At 36.7% G+C, this 26,653-nt stretch overlaps 3 protein-coding genes and 2 non-coding genes across 5 annotated transcripts; 4 read left to right on the top strand and 1 right to left on the bottom strand.

Moving 5' to 3' along the window:
• Positions 1–1,783: 1,783 nt before the first annotated feature.
• On the bottom strand, positions 1,784–1,855 carry TRNAC-GCA. Its single transcript has one exon. It is a non-coding gene; the product is annotated as a tRNA-Cys (tRNA).
• A 1,483-nt stretch (positions 1,856–3,338) lies between these two features.
• Positions 3,339–4,632, top strand: LOC102395930 (olfactory receptor 4K5). Its single transcript, XM_006052384.4, has one exon. The coding sequence runs from the start codon at positions 3,661–3,663 to the stop codon at positions 4,630–4,632; it is 972 nt and encodes a 323-aa protein (XP_006052446.3). The 5' UTR covers positions 3,339–3,660.
• An 8,833-nt stretch (positions 4,633–13,465) lies between these two features.
• LOC102395615 (olfactory receptor 4K1) lies at positions 13,466–14,401 on the top strand. Its single transcript, XM_006052383.3, has one exon. The coding sequence runs from the start codon at positions 13,466–13,468 to the stop codon at positions 14,399–14,401; it is 936 nt and encodes a 311-aa protein (XP_006052445.3).
• Positions 14,402–20,928: 6,527 nt separating this feature from the next.
• On the top strand, positions 20,929–22,197 carry LOC102397812 (olfactory receptor 4K1-like). The gene is made up of 2 exons (XM_045162162.1): positions 20,929–20,932; positions 21,233–22,197. The coding sequence occupies exons 1-2, from the start codon at positions 20,929–20,931 to the stop codon at positions 22,195–22,197; spliced, it is 969 nt and encodes a 322-aa protein (XP_045018097.1).
• Positions 22,198–24,716: 2,519 nt separating this feature from the next.
• Positions 24,717–24,789, top strand: TRNAW-CCA. Its single transcript has one exon. It is a non-coding gene; the product is annotated as a tRNA-Trp (tRNA).
• The last annotated feature ends 1,864 nt before the right edge of the window (positions 24,790–26,653 follow it).

The following is a 26,653-nucleotide window of genomic DNA, read 5'->3' as shown; positions in this document are numbered from 1 at the left end:
ATCCTTTATGCTATGCTTACCTAGCACCTGAATAAATAAACATGAAAATTAAGGCTATATATTTCTTTGTGGATACAGGCCTATGAAGTAAAACTATAAAAAAAATCATGGAAATGTTAATACCAAATTCAGCTTATAGTTTTGTAGTTGTATGTCTTTGCATCAATGATTTACTTTACACTCTGTAAAAGTGGATCAGACAAGATTTATTTAAACCTATAGAAATACAGTGCAAATTTCTTGTTAAGATTCTCATTATTTTTTATCACTTTTTAAAAGCCTGGTAAACAGACTGTTGTTTATTTTCAATACAAAAAAATAAGTAATTTTCTCTATGCTGCAGTTCAAAGGGATTATTTTATTCTCTTTGAATTTGTTGGTTTGATTATGGGCACTGGTTTTAATGACTCAAGTATGAGCTTGTATTATTAATGAGACGAAATATTTTTGTTCCATGTGGAGATGAAGTTTATGTAGGCAGTTTATGGTTTGTAGACAATTTACTGGAAAGGCCTCTGTGCACAGGGAGATCAGAAGATAGAAATACTAAGTAAAATGATAGATATGAGGTGAAATATATTTCAGTTAGCAAGGCGATGGTGCCCCACTCCAGTACTCTTGCCTGGAAAATCCCATGGACGGAGGAGCCTGGTGGGCTGCAGTCCATGGGGTCGCAAAGAGTCAGACACGACTGAGCGACTTCCCTTTCACTCTTCACTTTCATGCATTGGAGAGGGAATAACAACCCACTCCAGTGTTCTTGCCTGGAGAATCCCAGGGATGGGGGAGCCTGGTGGGCTGCTGTCTATGGGGTCGCACAGAGTCGGACACGACTGAAGCGACTTAGCAGCAGCAGCAGCAGCACTAAGTGCATTTATGGAAAATCTATTCCATGCAAAATATCTGTACTATATCCTGTGAGTTGTATATAAGATGCACAAGTATTCAAGCATCTCTCCATGTGGTAGGGAAACTCTTACCTTAAAAGAGAACATAATATACGTGTAAGTAAAGCACTTCAACAAAATTAGGAAGTGAGAAATTTCAGTTTAAGCTCTGTGAAGACTTTTTGAGGAGATGACGCTTGCATTGGAATAGACCATCTATTTGTGAAAGATAGGAAAAAATGAATAGGTAGTGTTTACCAGCTTAATAAACGACTGAGTGTGTCTTTGCTGGAGAACAGTGTAGATAAAACCAGATCAGACCATGTATACTTGGTTGTCAAGGTAAAGAATTTAAAATTTATTTATTTTTTCACTTTAAGGAGTAATGAGATGTTACAAGTGGATGAGTGAGGAAAAAGTAAGGTTTACAACCTGGAAGAATAATAGTGACAGTTACACAATGAAAAATCCTGAAAGGGAAAAACAGTTGAATTGAGGAGAAAAGTTGTGAGCCAGAAATGTACCTCATTCTCTTAATTTATACACATTGTGCTGTGTGCTCAGTTGCTCAGTCAGGTTCAACTCTTTGTGACCCTATGGATCATAGGCTGCCACACTCCTCTGTCCATGGGATTTCCCAGGCAAGAATATTGGACTGGGTTGTGATTTCCTTCTCCAGGGTATCTTCCCAACCCAAGGACTGAGCCTACATCTCCTGCATTGGCAGGCAGGTTCTTTACCAGTAGCCACCAGTGAAGTGAATAGTGAAGTGAAGTCGTTCAGTCGTGTCTGACTCTTTGCGTCCCCATGGACTGTAGCCTATCAGGCTCCTCCGTCCATGGGATTTTCCAGGCTAGAGTGCTGGAGTGGATTGCCATTGCCTTCTCCAGGGGATCTTCCCAACCCAGGAATTGAACCCGGGTCTCCTGCATTGCAGGCAGACGCTTTACCGTCTGAGCCACCAGGGAAGCCCATATAATGGAATATTACTTAGTCCTCCAGGGGATCTTCCTGACCCAGGGATCAAACCCATGTCTCATGATTCATGCATTGGCAGGCAGGTTCTTTACCACTAGCACCACCTGGGAACCACTTTATATGCATTGTATTCATACAATAAACATTTTCACTAGGTAGAGTTTATCATTTTATGTAATAAGTTTATAAACTTGAGCAAGAACAACTTTAGAGATGGGGAAACAGAAAGTGAGTCCACATGGAAAAGGTAATAAAATAATGTATGGTATATTTCAGAATACTTTCAGTTACATATTGTTATAAACACTGTTGTCACTAATACATTCATTCAATTTTTAATATTTTAAGATGGATTCTCTTAATAGTTTGACTCCAGAAGTCTACAATAATGTATATACAAAATGTGGATAAGTTGAAACGTTTCTCTGAATATTCTTCCAATAAAAATATAGGAAATGATTTTCTACTTGAGGGCTTCCCTGTGTGGATTCTAATTGCATCTGGATCTAAATGAGCATTGATAAAAAAGTATAGAGTTTCAGATGTGTAGGAAGAATAAATTCTGGAGATCTAACATACAGCATGGTGACTATAGTTAGTAGTAATGTATTATATATTTAAAATTTGCTGAGAGACTAGATTTTAATTGTTTCACAAATGAAAAGATAACTATGTGGGATAATGGATATGTTAATATTAGCTTAATTGTGGTAATAATTTCATAGTGTATACACATACCAAAATATCACACTGTATAACTTAAATATGTTTTGCTCATCAGTTATTACTCAATAAAGCTAGGGAGGGTGGGATTGAGAATCTAGGATAGTATCCCAGGGACAGAATGAGACTTTAGCTTCTTGTATGAAATAGGCAGTTGAACACATATTTGCTCTTACATGGGGGTAAGATCACTTCTCACTCTAAGGTTCATCACTATAACTGTGTTCAATGGTTAATTGTGAGAACAAATACAGCTATAAATAGAGCTTCCTGAAAGTTTTTTTTCAGTTCAATGGAATTGGATTTATATAGCAGGGCTATATTATTATAGGGAAGAAATGAGATGCAAGTTTGAAATAATTCTCAGAATTATTCTGATTCCAAATAAAATATATTTAAAGGAACATGGGACATTTATAACTCAATTATTTTTATTTCTCTATGCTGAAACAACTAGTCTTTAATTATGAAGATGTCTTAATAATCTCATGGAGAACACTAAGCAAGAGGATCATAAATTATTCTAAATCTAATTTTGATAGGCAAACGTAATGAAAAAATTTAGGCTCTGTTTTTAAATTATTAAGCAAAGATGAGTTTTAGATAATTAAAATAAAGTTATAATATGCATTTTAAGAAATTATACAGAAGAGTAATTGACAGTCTAGGTTGCAACTATAGACCTGGAAAATATATATTCAACAGTATCTCCTTGTAGGAACTGTTTAAATTGTTATTATTCCTGCAATATAGTAAAATTTTGTTTACATTGTGGTCACGATATGTTAGGTCATGAATGAGCTTCTTTACTACTGTGTGAAAGATTATTAAGACTATTCCAAAACTCAAGGGGTTCTAATGAGACTGGTAAAATTATTTGGACATTTTCATAAGCTCCTTCTGACTCTTCAGATATATTATCATGGTCTCTTCAAAATTTTTCATTCAGCAAATATGCATTATATCTGGTATCTCAGAATCCTTTACATTAAAAGTGTTATAGTTTGTAATTCTAATTCCTCCAATTCCCCTTCTTCAGGATTGTTTCAGAGCAAGTCTGCAGCCTGGATCCATGGATAAGGTCAATTCATCGGTGGTGTCTGAGTTTGTATTACTGGGACTCTCTAGTTCTCAGGAGCTCCAGCTCTTCTTTTTCGTTTTCTTCTCTGTGTTATATGTGGTCATTGTGCTGGGAAACCTTCTCGTTATCCTCACAGTGACTTCTGACAACAGCCTGCACTCTCCCATGTACTTTCTCTTGGGAAACCTTTCCTTTGTGGACATCTGTCAGGCTTCCTTTGCTACTCCTAAGATGATTGCTGATTTTCTGAGTGAACACAAGACCATCTCCTTCAGTGGCTGCATAGCTCAGATTTTCTTCATTCACCTTTTCACTGGAGGGGAGATGATGCTACTTGTCTCCATGGCCTATGACAGATATGTAGCCATATGCAAACCCCTGCACTATGTCATCATCATGAGACGAAGGACGTGCACTGTTCTGGTAATGATCTCCTGGGCTGTGGGCTTGGTGCACACACTAAGCCAGTTGTCATTTACTGTGAATCTGCCTTTTTGTGGGCCCAATGTAGTCGACAGCTTTTTTTGTGACCTCCCTCGAGTGACCAAACTTGCCTGTCTGGACTCTTACATCATTGAAATACTAATTGTAGTCAATAGCGGAATCCTTTCCTTAAGCACTTTCTCACTCTTGGTCAGCTCTTATATCATTATTCTCATCACTGTCTGGTTTAAGTCTTCTGCTGCAATGGCCAAAGCATTTTCTACTCTGGCTGCCCATATTACTGTAGTAATATTATTCTTTGGACCTTGCATATTCATCTATGTGTGGCCCTTTACCAGCTACCCTGTGGATAAAGTTCTTGCCATATTTTATACCATTTTCACTCCCATTCTAAACCCCATTATTTATACATTAAGGAACAGAGATATGAAGACTGCTTTGAGGAAAATTATGACCCATTATTCAAGGGCCAAGAAAATTTCTGAAAGGCCAGTAATAGTGAGGAATTCCCTTTATTAAGACTGCTGCTGCTGCTAAGTCGCTTCAGTTGTGTACGACTCTGTGCGATCCCAAAGACGGCAGCCCACCAGGCTCCCCCGTCCCTGGGACTCTCCAGGCAAGAAGACTGGAGTTGGCTGTCATTTCCTTCTCCATTATTAAGACTAAATTCATTCAAATTCCACAAATCAATAGTCTGTTTATAAATATTTTCAACATGCTGCGTGGTATATCTTAACTCTGTTGAAAGTAATGAAGAAGATGATTTAGAGAATATTTAATGGATATTAAGTTTTTTCCCAGATATCATCTTAGCAAAAGTTACATATCCAAGAATGTGAAAAAAAAATATCATGACTACTAGTTCTGAAGATAAGTTATGGGATGGCTGTATATAGATAGCATAGATGCTCTGCTGCTGCAGCTGCTGCTAAGTAGCTTCAGTTGTGTTTGACTCTGTGCGACCCCATAGACGGCAGACCACCAGGCTCCCCTGTCTCTGGGATTCTCCAGGCAAGAACACTGGAGTGGGTTGCCATTTCCTTCTCCAATATAGATGCTTTAGTTATAGGTAAATATAAGTAGGATGGGAAAAAAGAATGAGTAGCTGATTCTTTGGTGGGGATAACTTTAGACACTTAAAAAAATCTTATGTTTCCTAATTTACATGCCTAAGAATCAATATAGGCAAATAGTATTCAAGAATTTGAAACTGAATTTTCCCAGTATAGCAGGGTATACTATTTTCCCAGTATCCCAGGATAGCAGCTTCACTGATTTAGGATAAGTGCATAAAATTAAGTGAAGATTCTTCAGTTATGAAATTTCTCCTCCAATATCAATTATGCCTATCCCATATTATTTTCCAATAATTAACAGTGCTTTAAAATATGGAAATAAATATAATTGGAAGTTTACTTTTCAAATATTTAGTGGGCTTTCTCTGATCAGTTAAGGAAATGCCAGTTTCCTCTGAAATTACGAGTTGTAGAGGAGAATCTTTAAAGCTGACCAATTCAACACTGACTTTTCGGTCTGTTCTATAAGGAGCTGTGCAGCACTCTTTGTATGTGGGCCAAATACAAAGTTCTTTGTTATAATGATCAATGTTAAACATACATCCTGGTTAGCAATCAGGACCCCACAAACAGATCTCTACCCTGGACTCTGGGGACAGTTAGGGAAATTACTACTGTTGATTAGACCTTCTAAGTTTACTTCCCCAAATCTCTCAATTCATACAAGGCAAATAGATTATGTAAATACTAGTCTCTCTTTTATGCTAAGAATGAAAACTCTAATTTTGCACTTTATTGTTTGCCTGTTTTATTTGTTGTTGTACTGTATTGTTCAGTTATACATCGTAATGTGAAGGCAGTTGGTTTTTAGTTTGGGTAAGCTGATTTGGTAGGTAATTTTTGACATTGAAATCTATATGCCATATATAATATTGAATTAATCTTAAATTTGTATCTTAATGGACTTCTTGAAATAAAATGCTAAATATTAAGAAACTGAGCCTGAATTCCCAGAGTTAATTTCACAGAAGAAGAAATGTTCATGTCAGAGGACTCCAAATTTTGAATTTTTCCACACGGCCTCACTTACATTGCATACAAACGAACAAAGTATCTTTACAAGGTCTCTCTCAAGGAGATATAAAGTGCTACCTATATCTCAACTAAGTTTTTGCAAAGAATGTCTGGAAAGCCAGCAATTTTTCTTGTAGTAGAGAAAAACACATTTTGTTCTTAATTCTTTATGTAATCGCTTTACGAGCTGCATATTCAAGGTCCTACCTTTCAATGTTGATGAAGTTGACAACTTCCTTAGCAGTAGATACAATTTCAGATAAGTTAGAAGGATTTCCAGCCAATGTGTGCCAAGAAAAAGAGCAATGGTCACAATTATGTCTGGTGTTTCCTTTCATCAAAAAAGGTAATAAGAAAGGCTAGAAGAAAATTACAAGTATTCCTTTAATAAAAAGTATATTTTTCCTCCCTGAAGGAGGGCATGGAAACCCACTCCAATATTCTTGCCTGGAGAATCCCATGGACAGAGGAGCTTGGTGGGCTATAGTCCATAGGGTTGCAAAGAGTTGGACACTACTAGAACGACTTAGCACACACATATTTTTTCCTTAGTGCATTTCCTTTTTTTAAAAAAAAATATGTATTTTTGATGTGAACCATTTTTAAAGTTTTTAAAAATGCCAGGAATTCCCTCCTTTGTCCATTTCTTGACAAGGAAACTATATCAGTTAACAGTTTAACAGGAGAAAATCAAACAAAATTTAGTAACATACATACATGTGAGAGACCCGGAAAACTGGGTAACTCACCAAAATGGCTAAAACCTTCACCTAAATACTTCCTGCAGCTAAAGAAAAAAGAGGATGTTGGGGATAGAGGTATGGTGAGAGGAAGGCAACTTACATGGAAATACAAAAGCAAATGTTTGGTAAATGAATATTTGCTGAACTGTGCAGAGACAATGGGACACTCAGAAGAATCTTAACAGGCTTTGCTGTGTTCCTCCCTGCTATACACCTAGTTCATATTATAGTTATTAAGGAGACGCCACTTCAGTTGTGTCTGACTTTGCAACCCTATGGACTCTAGCCCACCAGGCTCCTCTGTCCATGAGATTTTCCAGGCAAGAATACTGGAGTGGGTTGCTGTGCCCTTCTCCAGGGGATCTTCCCAACCCAGGAATGGAACCCATTCTTCCCAACCCAGGGATGGAAACTTGTCTCCTGCATTGGCAGGCGGGTTATTTACCACCAGCTGGGAAGACCATCATGGAGAAGGCAATGGCACCCTACTCCAGTACTCTTGCCTGGAAAATCCCATTGACGGAGGAGCCTGGTAGGCTGCAGTCCATGGGGTCACTAAGAGTCGGACACGACTGAGCGACTTCACTTTCACTTTTCACTTTCATGCATTGGAGAAGGAAATGGCAACCCACTCCAGTGTTCTTGCCTGGAGAATCCCAGGGAGAGGGGAGCCTGGCGGGCTGCCATCTATGGGGTCGCACAGAGTCAGACACGACTGAGGCGACTTAGCAGCAGCAGCAGCAGCAGCAGGGAAACCCATCAAGGTAATAGCTCCCTTCCTAAAACAGATCCTGTCTACATTCTTTAGGCAGTTAAAGGGAAAGTCAAAGTTTCTTCCTGAGTCTTTGCATCTTACTTGTCTTCATTTCAAAATGATTCTCATGCCAAAGAAATATTTTGGGGTAGCAAATTGTGCTTCCCTACAGCTATTTTAATGATAATCTCTTTTTATTTTCCTGCAAGCAAAGGAAACTATTTCTGACCATTCAAAGCACAAAGTTACTATTATAAGAAATTAGTATAAAGGAAAAAAAATGTTGCTTTTTGTATCAGCTCTAAAAGGATCAAACCCTTAACCACTGCAGTCACCTACTGACGGTGCACCTGAGAGGAATTCAGAATGGAGAAAAACTGGTAGCGCTCTATGCTTTGGATGCCTGCCTCTAGATAGTTCATATGCCCTTTGAAGGACAATTTTTCAATGACCTCAGATTCTTGTATTTTTCCATACATAGAAAAGCACTAAACGCATTAATTTGATCAACTGTCTGTTCCTTTGGAATTAGCAGTAATCTGCTATTTTGTTTGACTACATGTTTTTCTCAGCAAAAAATTTGTATTCTGGCTCCTCCCTCATCTCTTCAAACAGTTCTTCAGAGTTCTTTGAGAGACTGTCTCCTGGGCTGTTCTCCAGGCTTTTCTGGTGGCTCCGATGGTAAAGAGTCTGCAATGCCGGAGCTTGTGGTTCGATTCCTGGGTTGGGAAGATCCCCTGGAGGAGTGCATGCAACCCACTCCAGTATTCTTCCCTGGAGAATCCCCATGGGCAGAGGAGCCTGGTGGACTACAGTCCATGGAGTTGCAAAGAGCTGGACATTACTGAGCAACTAAGCAAAGCACTCCTGGACTATAGTCTTCAGTTAGGTCTCTGAATAAAATTTAACTCACAATTTCTATGTTGCGCATTTTACTATTAGTCAATGTGTGGCCATATATATGTTTGGTTTGTAGAAATGTGCACATGATAATTTTACCAATCTTATATTTTCCCTGTCAGGTTTTTAATCTTATACTTATTCATCTATAAAAATAACATAATAATTTAATCATTGAATATATTCCACCACAAAGATGGCTGGATGGCATCACCGACTCGATGGACATGAGTCTGAGTGAACTCCGGGAGTTGGTGAGGGACAGGGAGGGCTGGCGTGCTGCAATTCATGGTGTCGCAAAGAGTCGGACACGACTGAGCGACTGATCTGATCTGATCTGACTCTCAAATTTATGGATACTTGGGTTGTTTCCAGTATCGATCTCTTTCAATCCATGCCGCAATACATGCCATTGTTCTTGTGTCCTTAGGTATGTGCACATTTTACTCGAGTGTGATTACACACACACATTTAGCAGATACACATGCAAAGTGATAGGAGAAATCTATTTCAATCTCGTTCTTTAAAGATGGCCATTTAAAACTTACATTTACATCACAACCTTTGGAAATCTAGACAATGTATTATATGAAATATAATATGAAATATTATATGAAATATAGTTGAAAAGACCTGTCCACTAAAAAATATAGTCACAAACTGAAAGTAGAGAATTATTTTATTTGGTGGGAATGTTTAGGACTCCAAGCCTGGGAGACAGCATCTCAGTAGCTCTGAGATAACTTCTCCAAAGAGGCAGGAGAGGGTATCAGGCTATATACAAGTTTGCGACAAAGTGGGTAAGCAGTATGAACATCAAAGACTATTGTTAAGTAGTAAGGAAAACCAACTATCATGGGAAGATTCAAGGCTCAGGCTCACTGAATTCATTCCTTTCATATGCATCTCAGCTATCTAGGGCCAAATCCTGTTTCTAGATTGTTTACATCCTTAATTCCTTGTTCACCATATGGAGTGGCAGGTGTGGCAGATGGCTATTTCTTGCATCCCCCTAGCTCTTCAGCAATTGCCATGGTGGGTAGGCTGGTGGCATCTGCTGGATCACAGGCATTCTGCTCTGTTTTGGGGGCCCTCATCCACATTTGGAGGCCAGAAATGGCTGATGACTCAACATTTCTTGTTTAGTGATATGGCCGGAGATATTTTCATTTCACAGACAGTTGAAATATTTTGGGGGAGAAATAGATTTTCATGTAGAAGATATGAAGGTACCTTAAAATATTTGAAGAGACATTATGTTTAAGTGGGAGTAGGTTTTCTTTATTAAACTACAGATGGTAGAACCAGTTAAGCACTCTAACAATAGATTAAGCTGTCTTGTGAAATAGGAGGCTCCCTGTGATTGGAGGAAACTACTCAGAGGCTGGGTGATCATTTATAAGACAGTACGATTGTTTTCTTGGGCTCCAAAATCAGTGCAGATGGTGACTGTGGCCATGAAATTAAAAGATGCTTGCTCCTTGGAAGAAAAGCTATGACCAACCTAGACAACATATTAAAAAGCAGAGACATTACTTTGCCGACAAAGGTCCGTATAGCCAAAGCTATGGTTTTCCCAGTAGTCATGTATAGATGTGATAGTTGCACTATAAAAAAGCTGAGTGCCAAAGAATTGATGCTTTTGAACTGTGATGTTGGAGAAGACTCTTTAGACTTTCTTGGACAGCAAAGAGATCAAACCAGTCAATGCTAAAGGAAATCAGTCCTGATGCTGAAGCTGAAACCCCATACTTTGGCCACGTGATGTGAAGAACTGACTCACTGGAAAAAGATCGTGATCCCTGATGCTGGGAAAGACTGAAGGCAGGAAGAGAAGGGGACAACAGAGGATGAGATGGTTGGATGGCATCACCAACTTGATGGACCTGAGTTTGAACAGGCTCCAGGAGTTTGTGATGGACAGGGAAGCCAGGCGTGCTGCAGTCCACGGGGTCACAAACAGTCAGACATGACTGAGCTACTAAACTGAACTGGACTGATTGTTTTACTGACAGAAAGTTAGGAATTGAAAAATTACTTTGCTGACTAGGAATCAGTGATAAATAATCTTTTGCTTTCATACCACTAACTAGTTGGTAATAAACTTTTTTCCTTTCTTTTCCATTCCTGGAAAAATTATTTTGTAAAACATAATTACTCCCACTGTTGGATGACATCAGATCTCTAAAGGGTGATTTCTCACTTCCCCAAAGAAATCAGTTTCCTGGATTGAGAATGGAAAGCTTTATATTGCATTACCTTAGATATTATAATTGTATGGTCCAGGACAAGAGAAGCAGAACCTTCACTACTTCAGGACAAGAACTGAGGGGTATGCTTTTGCACAGCTCAGTTCAGGGACAAGTTTACATGCATCAAGTCAAGAGTATATTGCAAATATTTTTAATATGATGGGCAGCCAAATTGGTGATAATAGGATTAGTATTTGATAAACAAAAGGAAGTATGACATAACCATTATCTGTCCCTTATATGCCATTTTTATGCTTTCTATTCAGAAGATAATTGGCCATTTGTTAAAACAATGATTTACTATCACAATTTGCCTGGATTGAACCCAGGTCTCCCGCATTGCAGGCAGACACTTTAACCTCTGAGCCACCAGGGAAGCCCGGAATGAAGAAGGGGTAACTATATTATGGCCAGTAAGGGTATCCTTTACTGGTTTTGCTTTGCTGTCAGTCACGCATCTGGAAAGTGACAAAAGTTAGTTGTTCCTTTTTTACTAATGGGTTCTACCTTAAATATTAAGAAGAAAATGAGATATAACATTGACCCTAGTCTATTCTACTTGGATTAAGAAATCATAGGAAACTAGGGTGGAGAAGATTTTGTAGTTCTTTCCTGTATTTTGAAAAATGAAATGACAAATCTTATCACCTATTAGATACTTTGTAGAAAATTTGGATATTTTCAGAAAAACTTTTTTAAAAGATGAGACGATCTTTAAAAATTGAATAAATACCACTAACTACAGGTTATTAAGCATTCTGCTTTCCCTTCCTCCTCTTCCTTCTACTTTCCTCCTTCTCCTCTTCTGCCCTTCTTTTCTCCTCTTCCTCCTAATTATTTTCTTCTTATCTTCATCTCTCTCCCTCCCTTTCTCCCTCCTTCTCTCTTTAATGTTATTCCACTAAATTATCATGATATTTGTCAGGCTTTATCTAGGAGACTGAAAGTTATATCAAGTCCCTCATGGCCACAAATTTCATATGTTTAAAATTAATGACTGTAGCTTTGTAGGATCATTTTTAGTTTTAGAAACGGAACTTCTTTCCTTTCCGTGTCTGTTTGTCTCCTTCTCTGTACTTCTCATGTAAATACGTGATCAGAAAAGCCAACACTGGCCCAAATCTTCCACACGGAGATGAGAATCGCATAATGGAAGTTTGTAATGAGGTCAGTTCATGCCTTTTTAATCCGTTTCTATTCTTGAGTAACTTAAGTTTCTGATTCCCCTTAAAACTAGAGATTGTAACTCAAATGCACCAAGTAAAGTCCTTGAAAGGGTAGAATTTAGTGCCTCAAAAATCAGGTTATCATCACATAAATTAAAGCTTCTAACAGTTTAAGAATTTTTAATTGGTTAATTTATGGTTACTGTTCAGACTTGCTTTTAAGCTTTTAAATATCTGTTGTGTTAGTTATATCTTTCACTGAAGACTACAGGGTGTAGAACTTCAATCAGTATAGTGACAAATTAATACCTATTGTGTTGTGCTGGGTACACAGGGCTAAAGCCAAAAATGTCTCCTGATCCACAAGAGGTTGTACAGGGTTTTCTTCCAGCATCAAGTGGCCACATGGTGCCCAATGTATTAAAGCAAAATGTCAAAAAACAATTTAGAGGCAATTAACACATTACTTAAATTTTCTTTTTTGAAAATCTATTATGTGTTCAAAATGTACCACATATAGTCATATAAAATATTTCCAAAAGAACAGACAGATTTTGATAAATCCAGGTGTGTCAGGCATGTTTGTGAAGAGACAAAAGGCAGAGTTGGAAGAGATTGAAGACACATAGGTGACTCATTCACCATTGTCTTTATGTAACAAAAGGTGAACTCTGATTATTGTTCAAAGGATGAAAGGAATGTTCTTGATTTTCACAGAAACTTTCAGAGTATTACCATTGCCTCTTCTTTCCACATTGTCGCAAATTGCTTCCATTAAGCTTCCTAAAGCACTGTTAAACACTTTATGATTCTCAGTTTTGAGAATATTAGTGTAATCCACTGGCATTACATTCAAGGCTACTTGCATCCATGATTTGCTCCTAACCTCTCATTCCCAACTTCATTTTGACTGTTCCTTAGCACACCCTCCTCCAGCCAAGCCACTGAACTCATGGCTCTCTGAGTATGCCTTTCATGTTTTCACCTTTGTAGCTTTAGTCCTGCTATTCCCCATGTTTAAAATAGCCGGTTCCTTCAGTTTTGGCTAGCAAATCACAAGGTTTTAAATAGTTTTAGCTAAAATGATACATATCCCATGATATGTTACCTTACCACTTTGGCATAGTTTATTTCATTTTGCTAGTATCTATGGTATTATTTTATCTGTTATTGTTTGCTTGTTTCTGATTTTATATTCTTATTTTTAATATGAATATCTTATCTCTCTATGATAGGATCCACATCTAATTATGTTTATTTCTCACTTCTACTTTCCACAGCAGTCATAGATGTTAAATACTAGTTCATTGACTATTTACATAGTCTCATTAAATTAACTTTTAATTGAAAACTTATCATATTTCTTTTGTATATATACTAAATACAGTGTCAATCATTGTGATATTTTCCTGATTTTCTTTTACTTAGGTAACAGTGGATTGGATACATGGCTCACACAAATGAATCAATGGTATCTGAGTTTGTGCTTCTGGGACTCTCTAATTCTTGGGAACTTCAGCTTTTCTTTTTTGCCATCTTCTCAATAGTGTATGTGACATCAGTTCTGGGCAACATCATGATTATTGTTATTGTTTTCTCTGACTTCCATTTGAACTCTCCTATGTACTTCCTGCTCAGTAACCTTTCTTTCATTGATATCTGCCAGTCTAACTTTGCCACCCCCAAGATGCTTGTGGACTTTTTTGTGGAGCACAAAACTATCTCCTTTGAGGGTTGCATGGCCCAAATATTCCTTCTTCACAGTTTCGTTGGGAGTGAGATGATGTTGCTTGTAGCTATGGCATATGACAGATTTATAGCCATTTGTAAGCCTCTACACTATAGCACAATTATGAATCGAAGACTCTGCATAATTTTTGTGCTTATTTCCTGGGCTGTGGGTATTCTTCATTCTGTGAGCCACTTGGCTTTTACTGTGGATCTGCCGTTCTGTGGCCCCAATGAGGTAGATAGCTTTTTTTGTGACCTTCCCCTGGTGATAGAGTTGGCTTGCATGGATACTTACGAGATGGAAATTATGACCCTAACTAACAGTGGCCTGATATCACTGAGCTGTTTTCTGGCTTTAATTATTTCCTACACTGTCATTCTGATCACTGTCCATCACCGTTCCTCCAGTGGATCATCCAAGGCACTTTCTACATTAACTGCCCATATCACCGTGGTGATTCTTTTCTTTGGGCCTTGCATTTATTTTTATATATGGCCTTTTAGCAGACTTTCTCTGGATAAGTTCCTTTCTGTGTTCTACACTGTTTGTACACCCCTGTTGAATCCCATCATCTACTCTCTGAGAAATGAAGATGTTAAATCAGCCATGAGAAAATTGAGAAACCATCATGTGAGCTTCTGGAAAAACTAGGGAACACCATGAAGGAACATAAATATGCAATGGAAATGAAGAGCCCCTACTGGATCACAGCATCAAGCCAATTATTTTTGCTAATGACAGGGGTTATTGAATTACAGAATTAGATCTTTTTCCCAACTGCAAAGGAATTACATAAAATCAGTTCCTGGTTTGCTATTTAATTTTAACCAGTTTTTCATAGTTTATAATTCTAAAGCACTAATTCTCTTGAAAATATTTAGTAACCTTTCAAAATATTTTATAAATAATTTGGAGATTCTAATCTACAAAAAAAAGCTATTCATGTTACCAAATTTGTGATTCTCTTCAATTGAACTTGTGTAATTTTTATGCCTTGCAATCAAAACATACAAGTAAATTATGTTTCTGTTAGGCTCTATCAACTTATTCATAATATTTTTTTCTATACATTGACATGGTGGAAAAATATTGTTTTAAAACTTAGATTTCACCTCACTTGTATACCTTTGTTTCATGTTTTTTAGCTTATCTTTTCCTCATGTATTGAAAATTTTTGGTTATTTATAGTTTTTCCTATCTGCTGCTGCTGCTAAGTTGCTTCAGTCGTGTCTGACTCTGTGCGACCCCAGAGACGGCAGCCCACCAGGCTCCTCCATCCCTGGGATTCTCCAGGCAAGAACACTGGAGTGGGTTGCCATTTCCTCCTCCAATGCATGAAAGTGAAAAGTGAAAGTGAAGTTGCTCAGTCGTGTCTGACTCCTAGCGACCCCATGGACTGCAGCCTACCAGGCTCTTCCTGCTATGTCCCAATAAAATTTTTCTGTTTTTTCTAGATTATTGATATACATTTCTATTCATTACAAAACTTTTTCTAAATATTTGGTGCTATCAGCAGTATACATATCTATTTCCCTAGCCTACTTATTTTTAAGTAGTTATAATGAGTTCTACATAAGTCATAAAAAATTGCAAATATCTTTGAAATTGTCTGCAAATACATCAGATATAGAATATTTAAATTCACAGAAAATGTCAATTCCATATGTACCTAAAACATACAAATGCACAAAAATGACAAAATTTTTTTGAAATTGAGGATCAAGTCTGAGATCTATTCTTTCATATTTCTTGGAAAACAGAAGAGAGAATGTAAAATTCTTGTACTTGTAATAATTTTTCACATGCATGCTAAGTCGCTTCAGTCATGTCCGACTCTTTGCGACACTCTGGACTGTGGCTTGCCAGGCTCCTCTGTCCATGGGATTCTCCAGACAAGAATATTGGAGTGGGTTGCCATGCCCTTCTCCAGGGAATCTTCCTTACCCAGTGATTGAACCCAGATCTCTTATTATCTCCTGCACTGGCAATCAGGTTCCACTAGCACCACTTGGTAATAATGGTTTTAAAATCTGTGCTGGAGAAGACTCTTGAGAGTCCTTGGACAGCAAGGAGATCAAACCAGTCAATCCTAAAGGAAATCAGTCCTGAATATTCATTGGAAGGACTGATGCTGAAGCTGAAGCTCCAATACTTTGGCCACCTGATGTGAAGCACCACCTCATTTGAAAAAGACCCTGCTGCTGGGCAAGATTGAGGGCAAGAGGAGAAGAGGACGACAGAGGATGAGATGGTTGGATGGCATCACCGGGAGATACTGAAGGACAGGGGAGCTTGGCATGCTGTAGTCCATGTGGTCACAAGGAGTCAGATGCGACTTAGCAACTGAACAACAAATTATTGTTTCATTCTCTGGCCAAAGATTTCTTATGTACTTCTCCCTTTGCCTTACGAAAAGAGCCTTATAACAAAAAGACTAAATGTATTCTACAAAGAAAAAAGAGTCACTTAACAGAAAATAGAAAGCCTGCAATTGTCATCACATTGGGTTCAGTATTTTAATTAAATTTTAAGACATAACTTAGTGACTATGTGTTTAGATATTAACTCTGCATGATAAATCAGAGCCAGCTGAGTCTTACATATAGTCTTTTAGAACCATGATACTTATTATTAGCTAAGGATTCTTAGAACTTTAGACTTCAGGTCAAATTCATTTGTATAATATCAAACATGGTAATGTTCCTTTAACATGACTTTTTTTAAAAACAAATTTTATATAGTGCCAAAACATTTAAAATATGTAATAAACATTAATGCATTCATGATATTGTTGGTAGTATTTTTTTGCCTTTTAACTCTGACTTGCAAGTGAAAATGGAGAATTGCCAATAGTACCCTTGAAAACCTGTCATTTAGCTGCTCTGATCCTCAGTAATCAAATATTGAGGTAGAGGAGGGGTAGGTGACACAAGGAAAAATGGAGGCGAGGGAGAACAGTAGGAGAAAGAGGGAAATTAGAATTTGTGAGTGGCCATTTGATTTGGCCAGTTCCTTGTACTACCAGACACACATTCTTCCACTTTCTAATCATTGTTGGGTCTACTTGGGACTTTAGTGATTGGGCACAACCTATCGCATTGAGTTCGATAAAAAAAACCTCAAAAGTCGAAAAGTTAAAAAAAAAAAGTTGGCAAATATGACTACATTAATTTCCACAAAAGTTTTAGTTTCTTTTTTTTTCTTTTTTTAAAATTCTATCACAAATAAAGTCAAAAGAAAAATTAGGTGACAAGCAGTATTATCCACAGGGTAATATCTTTAATTTGTAAAGAGGTTTTATAAGTCAGTAAGCAAATACCCATGGCATCCAGTCCCATCACTTCATGTCAAATAAAGGGGGAAACAATGGAAACAGTGAGAGACTTCATTTTTTTGGACTCCAAAATTACTGCAGATGGTGACTACAGCCATGAAATTTAAAGACACTTGCTCCTTGGAAGAAAAGCTATGACAAACATAGACAGTATATTAAAAAGCAGAGATATTACTTTACCAACAAAGGTCCATCTAGTCAAACCTATGGTTTTTCCAGAAATCATGTATGGATATGAGAGTGGGACTATAAAGAAAGCTGAGTGATGAAGAATTGATGCTTTTGAACTGTAGTGTTGGAGAAGACTCTTGAGAGTCCTTTGGACTGCAAGGAGATCCAACGAGTCCATCCTAAAGGAAATCAGTCTTAAATATTCATTGGAAGGACTGAGGCTGAAGCTAAAGCTCCAGTACTTTGACCACCTGATGCGAAGAACTGACTCATTTGAAAAGACCCTGATGCTGGGAAAGATTGAAGGCAAGAGGGGAAGGGGATGACAGAGGATGAGATATTTGCATGGCATCACCGGCTCAATGGACATGAGTTTTTGCCATAGCATGCAGTTGCAATATGTGTGCTATTCCTGAATAAAACCATTTTTCTGGTTAAGGTAACTGCCTGCTTTATGTTAAAGGTTGGCGTGACTTATGGTTTTATTTTATTTTTAAAGATTAAACTGGAGGAATCAATTGGAAAAAGTCAATGGTAAAAGTTGAGATCATCAGAAGATCTTGAAACTTTTGAGGAGAAAAATGATAACGGTTTAGACAGGGGAGTTAAAATGAACATAATTTAATAAACTGGGAATATTTTGGAAGAATACAAAGTAGTATGTAGGAAAAAAACTAAGGAAAAAGAAGGAACTAAGTTTCTGGCTGAAATGCTGGGACAAAAGAAATGCCATTAGCTGGGGATGGGGCGGAGTGAAGGGGGAATAGGTTTGGAAACAGAAGAACTGAAATATCTGTGAAGTATTAAAGAGAAAGATATCAAGAAGGAAGCTGGTCTACCAGTAGAGAATTCAGAGAAACCCGGGCTTCTTTATTGGCTCACCAGTTGCCCTTTCTAGCTGTCACCTGCTCTTCTCTGTGGACGCCAGTCCTTACACTGCTCTGAGACCTCTTTCCACAAAATCCAAAAGCAAACTACATGCATATCTAAGCAGTTTTACCCACTGTATGCCCAAATGAACTTTCTGATTCTAGTGTATGGTTAAGTAATGAGCAAAGACAATTAAAATATTGGATTTTGAGGGGTAGCTTATTATAAGGTATGCAGTTTGAAAAACTTCATCATAGATATTTCCATAAAAAGAAAAAAGCAAAGGATTAAAGAAAAGATTCTAATTCTCTTAAGCCCATTACCTGATTTATATTTCTTATGATACATATTCCTGCTCTGAGCATTTGGGCCAGTGTTTACCGCCTTAGCCACTTTAAACAAAGGGAAAAAAGGCACATGGAGGGAGACAGCTTGTTAAACAAGAGTAACCGGTGTTGCAAACTCCTAGGTCACTACATTTCCCTCTTGTGATATGTACTTTGCTTTCAATTATAGACAAATAACTTACATGTTTTTATCATCTTGTTTTTGAGAAAAACAACCCAAAGTGTGTTAATAATTCCCACAGCAAGATGACCTCACTTAATAAAGGAAGTTTTTTTAATGGGCTATTGCAGTCCAAGGGATTGGTTATCTGAGATTTGGGGGCATGTAGTATGGTATTCAAATATTGTCATATGGGCTCTTGTGACTCAATGTTTTTTTTTTTTTAAAGCCAATAGGTTTTGGAGGTTTCTTTTCTTCAACCTATTATTGCTCCCTTGTGATTTCTCTCAAAACTGGCGTGCAGAATTTAATCACATGAAGCACAAAATTAAATATAGATATTACATTCAGAGTTAAAGGGATTCTGGGCTAAAGTAATTATAGAATTGAGATGACAAGATTCTGTAATAGCCTATATGGGACAAGAATCTGAAAAAGAATGGATATATGTATACGTAGAATTGAATCACTTTGCTATACACCTGAAACTAACACAATATTGTAAGTCAACTATACTCCAATATAAAAAAGTTTAATTAAAAAAAGAACTTGGAGTTTGTATATGAGATTCTAAAATCTGAAATAAAACATTAGACTTATCTGATTATTGTCACTGTTAACACGTTGATGGACTGAAGCACCCAGGTGAAGGTAAGCATATTGCTAAATTATTTTGAAAAAATAGATATGGTGATAGAGAATAGAATGGGGCAAAAAGTTGTCATTTTAATAACCCAATAGATTTTGCATTTATCACTTTGAAAACTCTTGTCAAGCCTTGTATATACATTGATACACTATAGGAAGATGTTTTAAAAGGCATAAGATTCTATGAATAATACAAAAAAGTACTTAGTAATTTTTCTATTTTAAAATGCTCCCAATATGTGGATGTCTTACCTTGAATAAATAATACAGTATATCTCATGCAGCTGTCATTGAATGTGATGACAGACACAGAAACATTTCCCCAGATTCTGAGATCTGGCCAGAGCTTCATTTCAAGGGTTATTACAAGAAATCACAGATCATTTCAATTTTATCTTGAATGACACAATTATCACCATGCATTTATATAAAAATATAAATTGCTTTTTAAATCTGTATATAGAAGTATATGTATAGAATTTAGAATACAATTTTATATCTATATTTCTTTTTAGAAAACAAAAAAGACTAGGTTTTTAGTGTGTGTCCATATTTTAAGACTCAATTTATAGCTTTCTAAAATTGTTTAAGCCTATGAGGCAGAATATTGTTCAAAAAAGTTGATTATGCCAATTTCATAGTAAGGTTAAAAGCTAAGTTTCCATTATTTAGTTTCTAATAAACCAGCCCAAATTATACTGATGTTTTTCAGGAGAATGCTTATTTCACATAAACAATTTGTTGCACATGTTTGCTATTCCTTTTGTCTGAAGTAGATTTCCTCAAGGCTTGCTCTTCATTTTCTTTAGTTGCTGCTGAAATGTAACCTGCCCAGTGAGGCTTTTAGACCACTTGGTTAGTCCATATTCCTTTGCCCTGCCTTATTTTCTCTGAAACACTTATCACTAAATGACATAATATATACTTTATCTCCATTGCCTCTGCCAGTCCCATCATTTCTTTAGGATATAACCAAATGAAGGTAGGGTGTATCCCCCCCTTTTTTTCCCATTGCTTTGCCTCCAGACCTCATAAGGTTGCATGCTGCAGGGTAGGCAATTTGTATTATTTGTTGAGTTAATTAATATATAAATTATGTTTTCAGTTGACTTGGGAATAACACTTTTGTTATTGTGATAAACTCATCAGAAAAAGAAGAAATTAAAAATGACCAGCAAAGATAAGTGGTACAAATATGTTTAAATAACAAACATATCATAGTAATTAAATTACATTCAGTTCCATCTTTGAAGTGCTTTGAAGGTCTGATTAAATAATATTATATTCAACTGCTGTGAAAAGGAGATCATATGGAGAGAAATAAAGAGTGATTGAAAAGAACATATGCTTCTGAGATTCTAGGAAGATATTTTGACTATTAAATCATGTAAACTCATTGTTTTAATGCAGAAAAGTGAAAGTAATTTGTCACTCATAGTATCTCATTTATGTCACTCATTTAACTTGTTACAAATTAACTTCTCTTATTATCACTGCAGATTTTCTCAAATGCATGGGCACATCTCACTTATTTCTACAATGTCATTGCACTGGTCTGATTTTCATCTCTTTGCACTTGGCCTAAATTTCTTATCCCTCCAAGATTCTGTAAAAGACATCAGATTAATCTTTTGAATTTGTAATCTAAATGTGTAAGTATGGTACATGGGACTTTCAAAGTGCTATTGAGATCTTGCACACTTCTATAAAAAGTGTATTGGTATATAAATATCAAATCAAATTTTCCCTTCCTTCCATATTGACTTATCTATTAGATAAATCTGTTATCTCTGTCCATCTTTTATCTAGCCAATCCATAAATGCAAAAGTAAATGACAATTTGTATAGTTATGTAACACAAGAAAAATATAAATTCCTAGAAATAATAGTAATAATACCCTTATTATTAAATAATTAATAAATTAATAAATAATTATTTTTCTTCCCCTTAGCTAACTTGAGCAGCCCAGATTCATTTAATGGATGGAGCAATAAGTCAGTGGTTACTGAATTCATTTTGTTGGGCCTGTCTAGCTCTCGGGAACTCCAGCTCTTCCTTTTCTTTATCTTCTCTGTGTTTTATGGTGCTGCAGTGTTGGGAAACAGTCTTATCATTCTCACAGTGATTACAGACTCTCGATTGCATTCTCCGATGTACTTTCTTCTTAGCAATCTCTCCTTCATTGATGTGTGTCAGGCTACATTTGCCACTCCCAAGATGATTGCAGATTTCCTCAGTGAACACAAGACCATCACTTTCAAGGGATGCATGTCACAGATTTTTTTCTTGCATGTTTTTGGGGGCAGTGAGATGGTACTTCTTGTTGCCATGGCCTATGATAGGTATATCGCTATATGCAAACCTCTGCATTACATGACGATCATGAGCCGAAGAGCATGCACTGTCCTGGTGGGGGTCTCCTGGGCCATTGGCATCTTGCACTCAGCCAGTCACCTGGTATTCACAATAGATCTTCCTTTCTGTGGACCCAACAAGGTAGACAATTTCTTTTGTGATCTCCCCCTCGTGATTAAACTTGCCTGCTTGGACACCTATGTTTTAGAGATCCTGGTGCTCACAAATAGTGGCCTGTTGTCACTTATCTGTTTTCTCCTTTTGCTCATTTCTTACACTATCATCCTTGCTACTGTCCATCGCCAAGCCTCTGGTGGGACATCCAGGGCACTTTCCACTCTGTCTGCCCACATTACTGTTGTAGTTCTGTTCTTTGGCCCATTAATCTTTATCTATATTTGGCCCTTTGAAAGCTTCACAATTGATAAATTTATCTCTGTGTTTTTTACTGTATTCACTCCTCTTCTTAACCCTATGATTTACACTCTAAGGAATAAAGATGTAAAGGAAGCCATGAAGAAACTAAGGAACCAACATGTGGGTTCCAAGGAAGCCTGTTAGACAACTGTGATGAAGCAACACAAGTCCTTTCTTGTTTTTTGTAATGCCCATGTATATTTGTTATTATTGTGTCTCTATCATAATTAGTCTTTCCGGTTATAGGACCTGAATTGGTCACTCTAAAGTTGGCAAATGCAATGCAGAACCTCATATTATGTTACCAGTTTTAATATTCTGTGGCTCACTTCATCTTCCCTGAAATAGTAACTGTGCTGTGCTGTGCTTAGTTGCTCAGTTGTATCTGACTCTTTGTGACCCCATGGACTGTAGCCTGCCAGGCTCCTCTGATTCTCCAGGCCAGAATACTGGAGTGGGTTGTCATGGCCTCCTTCAGGGGATCTTCCCAGCCCAGGTATTGAACCCAGGTCTCCCACATTGCAGGCAGATTCTTGACTGTCTGAGCCATGAGGGAAGTCCCAAAACAGTAACTACATGTATTAAAATTTATAATTTTACTTATATAGGTCTTGTTAAAAAATCTTGCACACATCTAACTTGACTGGAGTAGCATAGAAAGCAATTTAGTGCTAAAAACAGAAACTGCTTTGACATTACAGGCTAAATGAAAACTACTTTCATAAGTTATAATTCATAACTATTTCAGCTAATAACTTGATTCCTATAAGTAGTTGCAAATATTCCACATTCATAAATAAGGTAATACTGTTCATAAATTTTAAATTATATTTATTACTTATATTAAATTTTAAATACCCCAAATACTATATAGTGTCAATGACAGGACTGAGTTTTGACGCTCTGATTTTGAAACAAATAACATATCAATAGCATCACCAAGGCCATAATTCAAACTATAAGAGTAGTCTTATGCTTTCTGGGACAACAGTCATAGCACTTTACAGATTTTATTTATATCATTGATAATAAACCTACCAGCTAAAAATGATTATAGGATATCTAAATAGACAGTGATGTTGTTTAATTCATGTGAGAGTTTAAATTTCAAAGTGGTCACAGAAAGCACACATATTAGTAATTATGAAAGGTATCTCATACTTTAAAAAAAAACTTTAAGTGAAATTTCAGAAACATCTCACCAAATCAGGGAATGACTAGGATAAAGAAGGTGAGCACAATTGATTCGGCCCCTTATTAGTCACAGATCTATCACTGTTATCACCACATCACTGATTCATGCCAGGAGGTGTTTATTCTGTTTGTGTTAGCTTTAAATCCAAATGTCATTTTTTAACTGAAGATGTAATTGTGTTTTTGTTTTTATTACTTAGATTGTAAGACAATTACTGTTCTGTCTATTACCATATTTATCAATATACAAAAAGTTTAACATGCAAGCACATGCAGTAAGTGCCATAAGAAGGATATAATATTCAAAACAGTGATTTTCAGGTAAGTTATATTGTTGTTTGATACACATGAGGCATTTGAGTGATGAAATAGGAAACTAGTGGAAAACTAGATTGTCCTTACCTCAGTCATATCTTTGATACATTGTACCGTGCCGCAATCTGATCTCTTTATCATGTTTGTTGTCCACATGTGAGGGTGTGAGTTACTTCACTGGATATCACGTTAATAAATTTAAATTTATTAAAAACAAGCTGTATGAATATTATTCAAATGAGAGATGACAGGTTTTACAAAAGAGGCAAAGCCATAGTTTCTTGGTCAGTAAAAGATTTCAAATGAGGTCAAGATATCTATTAAAACGTTCATTACTAGATAATAAAGGCAAGTAAAGGATATAATAGACATTATAAACATATGTTTACAATGGTATGTTATAAACATATGCAGTGTTAATCTCAGTGTGCTAATGTTCAGCTTTGTTCAATTCAATGCAGCTCAATAATTTTCTGCATTTTTTAACTTAATTTATGCAGAGGTTGTGGGCAGAGGAGACTAAGAAAGAACTCTGGCCTCATATAAATGACTGAATATTAAGGAAACAAAGACTCACAGAACTTACTCTGTATTCGAATTGCAGAAGGGTATGACCAGCAGAGCACATTTTGCTGGCCAACCATCAGAAAACCTCATAATTGATACCAATTAAATGAATTGCCCTAGTGCAAGTTTTCGGAGAAGGCAATGGCACCCCACTCCAGTACTCTTGCCTGGAGGATCCCATGGATGGAGGAGCCTGGTGGGCTGCAGTCCATGAGGTCGCTGAGAGTCGGACACGACTGAGTGACTTCACTTTCACTTCTCACTTTCATGCATTGGAGAAGGAAATGGCAACCCACTCCAGTGTTCTTGCCTGGAGAGTCCCAGGGACGGGGGAGCCTGGTGGGCTGCCGTCTATGGGGTCGCACAGAGTCGGACACGACTGAAGTGACTTAGCAGCAGCAGTAGCAGTGCAAGTTTTGGCCCACAGACTTACAGACCCAGAAATGCCAATTTGTTGATAATTGCAAGAAACTTGGGGGAATTTGTCAAGTTCCACTGAAATTGTAATTATAAAACAAATCAGATAGTCACAGCATTGTGATTAGAATAGATATCAAATTATTAGCGCTTTTGGTGAACCTGGGGCTTCCCTGGTGGCTCAGAGGTTAAAGCGTCTGCCTCCAATGCAGGAGATCCAGGTTCGATCCCTGGGTCAGGAAGATCCCCTGGAGAAGGAAATGACAACCCACTCCAGTACTCTTGCCTGGAGAATCCCATGGACAGAGAAGCCGGGTAGGCTACAGTCCATGGGGTCGCTAAGAGTCGGACATGACTGAGTGACTTCACTTTCACTTTTGGTGAACCTATATTGGTTACTTGATTGACACAAGATCATCATACTCTGATAACCCGACAGGGAAACACCACCTGAACAATGTTGGGGTGGGCACTGTTCTGATTTGCCTTGGTGACTCCCTCTCTTATTTTCCTATACATTCAGGGCTGCATATAGTCTTTTTCAGGGTGTGTTAATACCTCTCACCAGATTAAAATCAAAATTTACTGGTCTAAGAGTCACTGTAATTGAATTGAAGAGAATTGACATATGTTCTATCCATTATGTATGCTTATAAAACCTAATTCTCAAATGACAACCATGTTTTCCTATTTCTGAACACTCATGAGTCATATATCATGGGCAGCAAATTTCATGAAAAGCTATGTAAATGATAAACACAAACAGAAAAAAAGTCAATCTATTAGGTAGCAAAAATATATTTTAAAACAAGAGAGAAGTGTTATGTTCTTAAAATTTGGAAATGTGGAAGTTCTATTTAGTGAAACATTACTGATAAATTTTTAGAAAGCAATCTGGTATATTTATCAAAATATGTCTGTATTCATAACTTAATAAATTTATCTAGGCATCTTCTATCTTGAGTAATTAAACTCCCAATTCTCAAGCACAAAATTAAATATTTATAAACATTATACATTATGGACTCTAGAAAATAGAGTCCCCATTAAGAACTGGATAAAGCTAGTCATAAAGAAAAAACAAATTTTGACTCCTTTAATGCAAGAATGCCATTGAAGACAGAGATTGATATTTCTTCCTCTTTCTGGAAGAACATTCCTCCACCCAATGGAATCAGAATAAACTTCATTCTAAAATTTGACAAGCATCATTATAAGGGAATATTTTAAGCCAATTTCACTTAAAAAGAAGTATAAAAATTTCCTTTAAAAATAGCAATACAAATTCAAGAATATATAAAAACAGGTAGCAAAAGGGATGATCTAGTTAAGATACCCAGAAATATAATATGGTTTGAAGTTTGACTATCATTCAATATAATTCACTGTACTAACAAAATACAAGAAAATAAGCATATGATTATCTCAATACAGAGGAAAAGTCTTTAATAACAGTCATTGTTGAAAAACAAAACTTTCATTAACTAAGAAAAAATATCTATGACTGAAAACTTCAATATGAGGCACAAAGAACATGATAGTACCTATAAATAGCATTGTTATCTACTAAACTGAAATGCTAGTTCAGAAAACAAAACAATGCCAACAAAATTTAAAAAAAATTTATAAACAGGAAGTAGAAGGAGGTGGGATTCACAGCAAATTGAATTCAGATAAACTTTAAAGGTTAACTAAGTGAGTAGTTAACAAAAAATTCACCGTAAGACATTTAGACACTGCAACCTGGAGAACTTTACACTAAGTGCAATAAACCAGACACAGAAGAATAAATATTATGTGGTATCACTTATACAAGAAATCTAAAATAGTCAAAATCATAGAAAATCTCATAGACACAGAGAGTAGCAGTTGCCTGAGGAAGAGGAAAGCAGGGAGATACTAGTTTAGACAAAGTAGTTTCTATTATAAGATAAAAAGCTCTGGAGTTCTAATATTCATCATGGTGACTGTAGGAAACAATACTGTGTTTTACACTTGAAATTTGTTTAGACAGTATATCTTATGTTGGATGTTATTACAAAAGAAGCAATAACAATAAAAAAGAAACTTTTAGAGGTAGCAGATATGTTTGTGACACACATTGTGG

Source organism: Bubalus bubalis, chromosome 11, assembly GCF_019923935.1.
Source record: "Bubalus bubalis isolate 160015118507 breed Murrah chromosome 11, NDDB_SH_1, whole genome shotgun sequence".
In the NCBI taxonomy this organism is placed as follows: domain Eukaryota; kingdom Metazoa; phylum Chordata; class Mammalia; order Artiodactyla; family Bovidae; genus Bubalus; species Bubalus bubalis.
Note: the sequence above shows the minus strand (reverse complement) of the source record. Positions and strands in the feature narration are given on the sequence as shown.